General features: G+C 35.0%; 1 protein-coding gene across 1 annotated transcript in view; it reads left to right on the top strand.

Annotated features, from left to right (window-relative positions):
• The window catches only part of actn3b (actinin alpha 3b), a 32931-nt gene that overhangs the window by 2830 nt on the left and 16323 nt on the right, over positions 1–13778 (top strand). Inside the window, exons 2-4 of the mRNA XM_046852673.1 lie at positions 10157–10271; positions 12558–12677; positions 12883–12969. Coding sequence (XP_046708629.1) covers positions 10157–10271; positions 12558–12677; positions 12883–12969 — 322 coding nt within the window. The remainder of the gene's footprint in view (positions 1–10156; positions 10272–12557; positions 12678–12882; positions 12970–13778) is intronic.

Genomic DNA, 13778 nt, shown 5'->3' with positions numbered 1-13778 from the left:
GCAGGTCTCCAGTATCTCTCCCAGCATAGGGGTGCATTGAATGGGATTAATCCTTAAATAAAGAGCCTTGTAATTGTAATGTCTGTTACTGTACAAAACAAACACAGGCCCAGTGCTGACTTGAAACCAGTACAATTCATAAAGATGATGATTTCAGAGAATTTCGGGAAGTGTGCTTGATTTTCTGGCTCACGTCCGAGTTTATTGCAACGTTAATGATCTGTGAGAGCAATCAAATTAAAGTTAAATAAAATGCGAATAGGAAGTCACTGGCGGTTGTTGTACACTATAAATATCTGTCGATTAGCCCAGACTGAGCTCCTTATTAGCGTGTATATAAACATGTACACACAAGGGATCGAATGAATTGAGCTGAAGTGCTGATCGGGGCTTCAGTGCCGATCGGGGCTTCAGTGCCAGTCAGTGACGCAGGAAAGGTTCACATCCAGCTCCTCGGCTTAGTACAGTTACAATGTGCAGATTAGAAGATGTGAAAAAGACCGATTTTGCGTAAAGACTCGACAGGCATGCTCGTTCTGAATATTGTTTTACACTTCTGAGCTTGAAAGAGACAGAGAAATAGAGAGAGAAAGAGAAAGTGTGTGTGTGTGTGTGTGTGTGTGTGTGTGTGTTTGCATTTCATATTACTTATTAGTTCAGTTTTTTGCAGGTACGAGGCAGTTTTTCAGTTTTCATTTCTGCAGTATTAAAAAGCAAATATAATTTTTTTTTTTTTTTGACCAAATAATTGACTGAATAAATATATATATTTGCATACAAATTTCCATAGTATAGATTTATAGGTATATAAAATATATTTATATATATAAAATAACAAACTAGAAGTACATTTATTTACATACATGTAGAGATGGTCAATATCTGAATCTGTTTTATCATTTAATACATATATAAATATATTTATATGTATATATTTATTTATATATATTAAGTACATATTAGGCATTAAATATACTGTAAGGTTTTATTATTATTTTTAATATGTAATGTATTATATTTATTTATTTGTTGGTTTGTTTGTTTAATTATTTATTTTAGGTTTATACTACTATACTTTAATGTACAAATACTTTTATAACATATATTATAAATATAGGTGCATTTTTAAGTTTTAGTTTTATAGTTATTTAAATGTAATGTTTTATGTTCTTTTTTTGTGGATTTTAGTTTTATATGTATTAAAGGTAATATATATATATATATATATATATATATATATATATATATATATATATATATATCCATTTCTTTATGTATTATTTGAATATATTTCTGCACAGAGCATCCCAGGTGTAATAATGAGGCATATGTTTTGGTTTTTTTTCATTATTTATGTTTGTACATATTTATTTACTTATTATACATGGTTATTTTCCAAAATATGATTTTGTGTTTGCATATTATTAGTATTGTTAGAGTTTTGAGTTGGACTTTTTGAGTGTTTTGAGTTTAGTAAAGTGATGACCTTTTGACACGTTCACCTCCGTCTGATTGAGCAGCAGGAACACGCTCATATAGAATATATGTTGTATATCAGTTTCACTTCTGTCATAGCGATATACTGCATATCACTGCTGCTATTTTCCACCTCTCTCGCAGCGATATCCGATAGTGCTCCTCTGCTCGGTTCCTCTCTCTCACCGAGGGGGCTCGATAGCTCGGTGGTCTCTGGAGTCTTACCTAATGCTAATGTCAGTCCAGTGACTTGCTGTGTATTTCTCTGATACTTAAGTCGCTGTTCATACTCGGTATTTCACTCGTGCAAGGTCAAGCACGCCGGCTATATTTATGATAAGGATAATTAGCTTGTGATCTTACTGCACAAAAAAAATGTTCCCTTGTTAGTTTTCGCAACTAGTCAAGTCTGCGGATGACTTTAGGCTAAAGGTTCATTTCCCTAAATCGCTCCTGTGCATTTCTATCTACATTAATACCTGAAGCATAACGGATGTGATGGAGTGTGAGGACCTGTGTGTGGGAAACCCGGCCTAGATCTCAGGGGGAACGTTGTCTATAACCACGTCAGCTGATGCTCATTTGTTTGAAGCCTTTCAGTATTGAAGTGTCATCAAAGTCTTACTGATGTCATCATGCTTCCCTAATACTTACTTGATTGAGTGAGATAGAAAGAGAGAGAGAAAGAGAGAGAGAGAGAGAGGTTGGAAATGAAACGGAGACAGAAAGAGAGACATCATCTCAAATATCAGTTACTATTCCAGAAGTCGTGGCCTTGTAGGGCAGCTGCTATAAACTACAGCAGAGTGCACTGAGGCCTCAGGAAGGGCTTACGTGTGTGTCACTTTTTATGTTGTGTGTGAGGACACTCATGAATTTCCGCCCTCAATTTTCTAGCCGACTGTGAGGTACAGAAAATTGGAACTGTTTTTTTTATACTGTAAAACTCACCATACCACCTTCTAGACATGCAAAATCATTATTACGTTGAAGTCGTTGCAGATTTTGGTCAACTTGACGTCTTGTGTTTATATTAGTGTTTCAGATATCTAAGACTTTATCTGGCAATTTTGTAATTTTATTATATTAAGATTTTAAAATGTAACCTATTTTTCCTATAAAGATGCTTTGCGACAACGTCCGTTGTTAAAAGTGCGATACAAATGGAACAAAATGGAAATAAATTGACATTTAATACAGTCTTTTCAGAGGAAAAGCTTTTATACTTTCATTGTAAATTTTGATATAAAACAAAATCTCACATATTCAATGGCCTGTAAATAATGTATACAAAATGAACACATTTCCTGTGGTTGTTTTTTTCTCCCTTTAATTAATATTTAATACAAATATTCATATTAAAAAATTACTTTTCTCTCAGACCCAATACATATATTTGTTCCCTGGTATAATAACAAATAAATAAATTATATATAGTGTATTTATTTGTAGAAATATATTTAGTTGTAGAAATGATAGAACTGAGAGTTTTCATTTCTTATACACTGTTGATGTGAAAATCAATGATTTTAGATGAAGTGCATATTATTTTTAAGTTGAAGTTTTTAAGTTTAAATGTATTACTTTAATAAATTATTAGTAATAAACTTGGGACCTTGTCTACCAAAATCTCCATTTTAACTATAAAACATACGAGTAGTTCCTTTTTTCTTTTTTTAAAACTCCTTGTGGTGACTATAAAGTTCTCACATTTCAGTTTGGGGCGACAAATCAATTCTCACACTTTATTATAATAAGACCACATGCAATTATCTCATTCCCACAACTTAATTATCCCATTCTCGCTTTTCAGTAAGGAGTGGCCTTTTGGACAGGACAAAATGAGATATAATATCATAAATGATGCTAAAATACACCAATATATTACAGATATCATTGTAATCTATATTATTATGATATTATATATATATATATATATATATATAGACACACACACATATATATTTTTTTAAACCAAATTCGTAAAAACATTTAGATTTGTTGTAATTTTGTACAATAAAAGAAAACTAGAGTATTTTGTGCCACATGTTGTGTATCATAGAAATATTTTGTAACACTTTGGCTACACAATATCTTTAAATTTGCTCCCACATTGATTTAGGGATTGATCTCAGTAGGGCTACAACATTTAGGGCAGATCTTTATTCTGCTAATATAGTTCAATTCCAGGTTAATTCTAATACACAGTACACAGTAGACTCCAACACACTTCCCTGTCCATCACTCTGCATACTCTGTGCTGAGCGCATTGTTCCTGAAGAGGAGACTTTTCGTGTTTCCATGGCAACTTTTCCCTTCGTCAGGGACAGTGGTTTTTCCTGCGACTCTGATTGGCTCATTTGGGATCACATGACCGGGGTAGGATGTTGTCAACAAGGTATCAGGTTTAAAACTAAATCTCTGACACATACCTGAACATCTAGAATGTGGAGAGGTGATTAGAGGAGGCTATTGGTGTGAGCTTCTGGGGTCAATAACTTCAATTAGTCTTATGAGAAGTGATAAACTCACATTCCAGATTTAACAAAAAAATATTAAAACTGTTGTATTTACATGTTATAACAAAGCTACAATTGTATTATACAAGGCAGTAGAGATGTTTTACTGTCACAGATGTAAAAAATATAACTAAAAACTATATTTTATTGCAGTAACAATTATATCTTGTTTGGAGCATTTCTATTCAGAGAGATTTATAAGAAAATAAAAGATCTATCACACAGCAGGTTTAGGTAATAATCCTAAACTGAAAGATAACACACTGCTGCTGGTGTGTATAAATGCAGGATCGGAATATTCATCAGCTCAAAATTCACAGAAAGAAATACCAACAACATTGCAATGGCCCACCAGTTTGCCCAGTATGCTTTGGCAGCTGATAGCCTGGGAGATATTTCAGCAGGGATATTAATACCTCACACCAGGGTCAGGGTTTAGCTAAAGTGTTAGTGTAGAGATTAGCAGCAACAGACAAAAATCATTTGTGCATTTTTCTCTTTAAATTCAGATTTCTTTATTTGCTAATCAATCCGTATGTCAGCAAATCTAAAGCACCACTGCTCAGCCCTTTGTATCAGTGTTTGGCTGCTCAGAAATCAAGTGTGATTCACTTCACGCTGGTTAATTGAGTCTCGAATCGCTTTCTTAATGCAGTAAGATCACCTAGCTATGATTTCACCTACACACTGAAATGCATCAGAGAAAAACACACCAGGGTTTAATTAAAAACACATGTAGTCCACATTTCCCCTATCCTGTTTCGACACTCAAGACATCGCTACAAGTAGCAATAAAAGTTGCAAACTAAAAAAACTACATTATGTCAGTATTTGGTTTGACCAGCTGTCTATATCTCTCCCTGATAAACGGTCATGCAGTTTTATAAGGACTTTAACTGGTACATATGCTACTATCTGTCTGTCTGTCTGTCTGTCTGTCTGTCTGTCTGTCTGTCTGTCTATCTATCTATCTATCTATCTATCTATCTATCTATCTATCTATCTATCTATCTATCTAATCTATCTATCTATCTAATCTATCTAATCTATCCTGTGTCCTAAATACACACACAGATATTTCTTGTGTAAATTTGTCAGTATTTTAAAGTGTCACTTCATGGCTTTGGGACAGAGGGAACGTTTACATTATCACTGTGACCCTCACAAATCCAGCAGCTCTTAAAAAACAGGTGTGAGTTCAGGACAGACAGAGTGAAACAAATCACAGCGTTCCAACCAGATGAAAGCTATTAATGTTGTGTGTGTGTGTGTGTGTGTGTGTGTGTGTGTGTGTGTGTGTGTGTATGTGTGTGTTGGAAAACATTGGGGCTGTCAAGGTTTGAAAAGGTGAGAATTCCCACCACAGAGGAACGTAAACACAAACACAATTGAAAGATACCTGTGTATGTGTGTGTCTGTGTGTGTGTGTGTGTCTGTGTGTGTGTGTCTGTGTGTGTGTGTGTGTGTCTGTGTGTCTGTGTGTGTGTGTCTGTGTGTCTGTGTGTGTGTCTGTGTGTGTCCGTGTGTGTGTGTATGTTTCCGTGTGTGTGTGTGTGTGTGTGTGTGTGTGTGTGTGTGTGAGTGAGAGTGAGAGTAAGAGAGAGAGAGATATGTCATTATTAGTGGTGTGTGTGATTGTGTTCTTTTCTTGACAATGACTTCATTGCTAATAATTGAGTCTTCCATACTGCGGCAGCATAAATTATATTGAAAATAACATCAAACGGCATTCTAGTTAGTAAGCATCCTGTTAGATGTCTCCAGTATGAGGACTGTATTCAGTTTGATATTTTTCACATAAGATATAAATGGAAGTACACTGTAGATAAATTATAAATTCAGAGAGAAGTCATCATGATATTCATATTCATAAAAGGAATAAATGATAAATAATGCAAATAAATAAAGCGCAAAATAAATGTAGAGCTCCTCTGTGATTTGTTATGATGTAATAGGCTGATTAATGTGCAATTCAGCTGACATATTTCAGTGTATACGACAAGAGACACACATAAATGCATGTGGCAAAAACTTATCAGGAGATTTAAATATAGATAGCATTATAGTGTATTATAGGTTATTATGATCAGATATATATGTGATTAGATGTATAGTGATAGATATAGTGATCGGGTGATTAGATTTATAATTATAAATATATATATATATATATATATATATATATATATATATATATATATATATATATAATTTTAATACACACACAAACACACACACACACTATGCTGTCTCCAGCTGAGTCACAACAGTTCTGTTTTAACATTATGCTTTAGCAAATAAGAGAAATACAGAAATGATGGACAGACTGCATAGAAGTAGGAAGAAGTAGTTATACTTTAGTAGTGTGAAAGATTCAAATAAGCAGGACGAGAGTGTCAGTTTCACTTTCTCTTTCTCATCCAGCTCACACGAAAATAATTTATATACAAATAAATCTATTTCTCATATGTTGAACAGATAATGTCATGGTTAAAGATTTAGGGTGTTTAGATGTATAGTGATAGTTATAGTGATTGGTGATTAGATGTATAGTAATAGATATAGTGATCGGTGATTAGATGTATAGTGATCTAGTGATTAGATGTATAGTGATAGATATAGTGATCTGGTGATTAGATGTATAGTGATAGATATAGTGATCAGTGATTAGATGTATAGTGATAGATATAGTGATCTGATGATTAGATGTATAGTGATAGATATAGTGATCGGTGATTAGATGTATAGTGATCTGGTGATTAGATGTATAGTGATAGATATAGTGATCAGTGATTAGATGTATAGTGATAGATATAGTGATCTGGTGATTAGATGTATAGTGATAGATATAGTGATCAGTGATTAGATGTATAGTGATAGATATAGTGATCAGTTATTAGCTGTATAGTGATAGATATAGTGATCGGATGATTAGATGTATAGTGATAGATATAGTGATCAGTGATTAGATGTAGTGATAGATATAGTGATCAGTGATTAGATGTATAGTGATAGATATAGTGATCAGTGATTAGATGTATAGTGATAGATATAGTGATCGGGTGATTAGATGTATAGTGATAGATATAGTGATCAGTGATTAGATGTATAGTAATAGATATAGTAATCGGTGATTAGATGTATAGTGATAGATATAGTGATCAGTGATTAGATGTATAGTGATAAATATAGTGATCGGGTGATTAGATGTATAGTGATAGATATAGTGATCAGGTGATTAGATGTATAGTGATAGATATAGTGATCGGGTGATTAAATGTATAGTGATAGATATAGTGATCGGGTGATTAGATGTATAGTAATAGATATAGTGATCGGGTGATTAGATGTATAGTGATAGATATAGTGATCGGTGATTAGATGTATAATGATAGATATAGTGATCGGGTGATTAGATGTATAATGATAGATATAGTGATCGGGTGATTAGATGTATAGTGATAGATATAGTGATCAGGTGATTAGATGTATAGTGATAGATATAGTGATCGATGATTAGATGTATAGTGATCGGGTGATTAGATGTATAGTGATAGATATAGTGATCAGTGATTAGATGTATAGTGATAGATATAGTGATCAGTGATTAGATGTATAGTGATAGATATAGTGATCAGGTGATTAGATGTATAGTGATAGATATAGTGGTTGGTGATTAGATGTATAGTAATAGTTATAGTGATCAGTGATTAGATGTATAGTGATAGATATAGTGATCAGGTGATTAGATGTATAGTGATAGATATAGTGATCGGGTGATTAGATGTATAGTAATAGATATAGTGATCGGGTGATTAGATGTATAGTAATAGATATAGTGATCGGTGATTAGATGTATAGTGATAGATATAGTGATCGGGTGACCAGATGTACTGTATACTGATAGTCATAGTGATTTGGTGATTAAATGTATAGTGATAGTTATTACCCACTAATTTTAGAAATTAAAATGAGGGGGTGAAAATGTGGAATGAAGGTTGAAATGTCAGTATAATTATTTTCAAATCAGCTACCTTTTGACTGTGGTATGGATTAGAGGATGTTTTTTAATTTGTGTAACTGGCTATTATGTCAGTGTGATGTTGACAATTTTTACAAGAACTGTCAAATAAACATACAGGAAAATATAAATATATATTTATAGAATTTATACACACATAGGGCTGTCAATCGATTTGAAACATTTCAATTAATCTCAATTTAAGTTTTGAATACTCTAATCAACATGAGGTTTGACAAATATTGATGGTTTATGACAAAATATTTAAGACAAAATATTCTTGTAAATTTTTTAAAATGTGTTGCATTGAAGGTTTTAATTTTGCCTATTTTATATTTATATATATATATATATATATATATATATATATATATATATATATATATATATATATATATATATAAAATAGGCAAAATTAAAAATTCAATGCAACACACAGAACAGCAAAAGCTTCATTTTAATACACACACAAACACACACACACACCATGCTGTCTCCAGCTGAGTCACAACAGTTCTGTTTTAACATTATGCTTTAGCAAATAAGAGAAATACAGAAATTATGGACAGACTGCATAGAAGTAGGAAGAAGTAGTTATACTTTAGTAGTGTGAAAGATTCAAATAAGCAGGACGAGAGTGTCAGTTTCACTTTCTCTTTCTCATTTAGCTCACACGAAAATAATTTATATACAAATAAATCTATTTCTCATATGTTGAACAGATAATGTCATGGTTAAAGATTTAGGGTGTTGCAGTTCTTTCTATGGAGCCTTGCTGCCCCTAGTGGTGACCAATGGCATTACTATTAATGTCAGTATGAGCAGGCTGTAACTGGAGGGTAGAGGTGGGGGTTAAAAGCAAATGTATGGGCAAATGGGGGTAAGAGTGTGGGTGTGAGGGGTATAAGGGGTATCTGGAGAAGGGGGGGTGAGGAATTCTCTCCTGGCTGATTGTAGATGACCTCATTTTTAAAGATCGGGAAGGAGAGGCAAAGCTGAACAGCAGGTGGGGGTGGATGACTGCACTTAACAGCTGCACACACACACACACACACACACACACACACACACACATTATAACACAGAGCTCTCATGCATGGGAAGATCAGTTTTATTTAGAAGCATTTAACTTATATTGAGTTTAAGACATGAAGACTTAGTTTGTCTTAGTTTATAGAAATCTCTTTTTATTTCTCTTTCTTTAACTCTCTCCCTCACTTTCTCTCTCTTTCTCTCTTCCTTCTCTTCCATTCTGGGATCTTGCTCTCTCAGCTGTCTCTTTGGTGTCTTGTATCTCCCCGATTTAGACTCCTTCACCCCTCCTCCCTTCCATTCCTTCTGTTTCCCTTTTTCACAGCTCCGTCTCTCCACAGGTTCTTTTTTTTCTCATCCCTCTTTTTTTATCACATTTCATTCTGCTTTCTTTCCTCTTCCTACCTTCACTTTACCTATTCATCCTTCCTTCCTTAATCCTTGCTTAATGCCAGAGTGAACGGCAAACCTCATATTCAGGCCCCGAGCTTACACCTTACATCTCCCATGTTATTTCTCTCATCTCGCTCTTTCTCTTTTCAATTCTTTACAGTTCCTACATATTATTTCTCTTTGGTTTCTCTCTCTCTCTCTCTCTCTCTCTCTCTCTCTTTCTTTTGCTCCCTCTCACACACAGCGCTGACACATCATATACTCCTACACTTGACTTTTTCAAACTTCCTTTAATGCTCCTTCATAACGATCGCTCAGTACACACACACACACACAAACTCAGTTTTAGCTCAGCACTGCCGCTGTGCCCCGAACACCCACACGATTGGATGGAGGATCAGAGGAAGCTCGCTCACATCCAAGCAGACATGCAGTCGCAGACGTGGGCTCTGCTCTATAATAACAGCCTGCGCTGCAGCGTGACACATTGGCAGCACCGTGCGCTGCAATCCTTTCAGTCAGGACTGTTTAAGCGAAAGCGAACGTCTGAATCATTATTCAGCAGCGAGTCTCCAAATAGCACTACTTTTTTTTTAGAGCCAGGTCTGAAGAGGTGCTCATTTTCCTGCACACCTGCCACTCAAATCGTTCTTACTTTGTGTCTTTCTTTCTTTCTGTATGTGTCTGTGTGTGTGTGTGTGTGTGTGTGTGTTAGACATTCACAGCCTGGTGTAATTCTCACCTGCGGAAGGCTGGCACTCAGATCGAGAATATCGAAGAGGACTTCAGAAATGGCCTCAAGCTCATGCTGCTGCTCGAGGTCATCTCAGGTATCCGTGCTGACACGACAGCGCATCCGAAATAGAAACAAGATCTTCCCCAAAAACAGCAGTTAATAATAAATTGCCAATAAATCACCTAAAGGCAATGTAGAAACTCAGAATAGCCTCTGATGAATAATTGAAATCATTAAACACGTGACCATGTGACAGAAAAGGTCAAGTCTCAGAGTGTTGAGTCGGATATTTTTAATCGGCTGCATTCAATATGTCCGGACTAAAAATATAGGCCTTTTCCAAGCAACTTGTTCGAACATCTGTTTCAAAACAGTCTCATTTATTACATTCAGTCAGAGGTGGAAAGAGTAATAGTATATTTTCATCAGGTAAAAGTACAATGAAATTTTACTTTAAAACAAGTAAAGTTACAAGTCTCAAAGTCTAAAAAGTAAAAAGCAGCTCATTTAAAATGTAAGTCAAATTTGTCGAGTTACTTTTTCTTAACAGCAGGGGATTCTACTGTAGTTCAAAAAGGTCAAGGAGAAATAAATCTCAAACTAGTTTTTAATGAAAGGTACACTTTTAAAAAATTAAAGTACAATATCAAAAAACCCACACTACAGTCCATGACCAATGTGAGTTATGCCCTTTGCAGCAAGTAAAATCACCTGTTATAATGTTATTTATGATGCAAGAAACGCACAAATGCAGATTCAGAATTCAGACAGTAAGCGCATGCATTGAACACCTTCGATTGGTGGTTGTCTTGTCCGTCTCCATCTTTCTTTCCTGTGAGTCAATCAATCAATCAATCAATCAATCAATCAATCAATCATTCAGTGCAGTACTTTACAGGGTGTGTTTTTACACATACAATAATAATGGATTTAACTATGTAAATAGGTAGGAGCCTCCCATTGAGAAATTACTACATGGATGATTATGTTTCAGCTGGCATGATTTAACCCTAACTGATGCAGTAAGTAGCTTCTCATTTCTTAAACAACCATGTCGGAAGACGCATCCTGTGGTCGTGGAAAAGATGTTAATCTGTTTCAGAAGGGTCAAATGATCATGTATGCATGTACCAAGCAAAGAAAACATCTGAGCAGATTGCTGGAAGTAGTAATTGGGTTAAGAACTGTCCAACGCATTATTAAAAACTGGAAGGATTATGGGGAACCATCCTCTTCGAGGAAGAAATGTGGTCGAAAAAAGATCTTAATGATCGTGATCGGCGATCACATAAACGTTTGCTAAAAAACTAAAGTAAAACTCACAGCTATGTTTAATAGTGAAAGTAAGAGCATTTCCAGATGCACAATACGAAGGTAACTCAAGGGTTTGGGACTAAACTGCTGTGTTGCCTTAAGAACACCAATGGATTTTTTCTTCCCTGATGGCACAGGCATATTCCAAGATGACAATTCCAGGATTCTTCAGGCTCAAAGAGTGGTTCAAGGAGCCTTTTTACACAGGGATTGTCCACCACAAAGTCCAGACCTTAACCCTATTGAGAATCTTGAAATGTGCTGGATTTTACACATTAAAGATACAAAACATTCCCGAACACCTGCTATAGAATATTAATAGCCAATAATGCAGTGATTCCTTAGATTTTCTAGCATCCTTAAACAGCAAAACGCTTCTCACAATTCTGTGATTTCTCTCAAAATATTACCACTTTAATCACGTATTGCTCTGACTTTATTCTCAAAATATTTAGACTTTTTTCTTGTATTGCTACACCTTTATTTTATCTTTATTTTTATTTTTTTTTACATGCCACTAAAACATAGTCATAGTAAATCACTTATGCTGCTGTTTTTTTTTTTTTTTTTTTGTGATTCCTCCATTGCATTTTATAGTTGAAAAAATACATGGCACACGTTGCAGACACACAGCGCAAAACTATTCCTGCTAAAATGTTCTGTTTAATCCAGTGCATCTGACTGAGTTCCTAACATTATGCCAAACATTCAGATTAGTCTTTAGTGAGCAACTGTGTATGTCTATCAGCATTAGTCTACATTACTAGCTTGCTTTAGTTAGGCCATTACATCAGCATTTAATGTCTTTAATGATTTAATGTTGCTTCAGCTGTAAGCTCATGAAGCAAACAAGCTGTGCTGGGAAAACACTGACAGAATATTACATACATAACAACCATTAACTAGATGATCATCTGGTTTAACCAGCACTTCCTTTGTGCTGTTTTACAAAACAAAAGAAAACTGTACTTTCTGTTCATTAGTAACTCACGGACTTCTAAATCAAATAGCTAAGGGAGTTTGTGTTTTGGTTGATAATGGTGATAAGTGCTAATCTGCTCTGCAGGTGAAAGATTGCCCAAACCCGACAAGGGCAAGATGCGATTCCACAAAATCGCTAACGTGAACAAGGCTCTGGATTTCATCTGCAGCAAGGGAGTGAAGCTGGTGTCCATTGGAGCTGAAGGTAGGAACTGGGTGGGAGTAGGGTGTCTGTGTGGGTAGATGTGAAGGAGATATTGGTTCAGCCAGTTGTGTTATTGTTTGCTACTGTTGCATTTTTCTAATTCCAGCTTTTTGTTTCTCTTTCTTTCTTTCTTTCTTTCTTTCTTTCTTTCTTTCTTTCTTTCTTTCTTTCTTTCTTTTTTCTTTCTTTCTTTTTCTCTGTCCAGAGATTGTTGATGGTAACGTTAAAATGACTCTTGGAATGATCTGGACCATCATCCTCCGTTTCGCTATCCAGGACATCTCAGTGGAAGGTACACATTCTAACATCCATCGAAAAATACGCAGGAATTCGCTATTGTTTAAAAAGTAACTGAATGAAAGACTGAGTTCAAGCAGCGTACACGTTTTTACCCAGCAATTATTCCGCCTCTGTCTCTTCAACACAGTGTAGCAGCATTCATTTATATGATAATAACAGAGTTGCGTTACAGAAAGCCTTGGACACTCGGTAAGCTTGAATCCAGTAAGAAATGAATTTGAGAGGAAAGTGTAGTTCTGCCCACGTCAATGACGAATATCAAAGAAAAGCATCAGTGCTTAAAAGAATGTTGTCATTATTCATAAGGGTTCTGTGATGTTGATGGCAGATTCACTTTGGAGAACAAGGAGTATCAGTACAGAGTAAAATAGAAACCAAACTGAATATAAGCACAATTCATTGCATGCATTTTCCATTCATTTATAGATCATTTCTGACAATATTCCATATTGCCAAATAGTCTCAATGAGAAACCAGTGGCTTCTCCTGCTGGTGCCCAATTAAATCAATGTCAAGTGCCCCCTTAAACTCAGTAAAAAGATCATCTGTTTCCCATTCTGCTTGGAAAACACGCTTTTAATGGCCATTTTTCTTTTCTTCTTTACTGATTTTGGTGAATGTTCTCTATAGCACACATATCCTACTATGTTTTAATTACTGTGGTGACTGGTGGAGTTTCTATCAAGGAAGAAAAATGCATATAATATGACGGTGTATTATTGCCAATATCGGATTTTAATATAAGAGAATTGGAAGGGGAGGGGCAGGGAATTTCCTAGTTTAAAACAGAATTTTTAAGTT

The sequence above is a fragment of the Silurus meridionalis genome, chromosome 6 (assembly GCF_014805685.1).
Source record: "Silurus meridionalis isolate SWU-2019-XX chromosome 6, ASM1480568v1, whole genome shotgun sequence".
Classification (NCBI taxonomy): domain Eukaryota; kingdom Metazoa; phylum Chordata; class Actinopteri; order Siluriformes; family Siluridae; genus Silurus; species Silurus meridionalis.
This window is presented reverse-complemented; position numbering and strand designations above follow the sequence as displayed.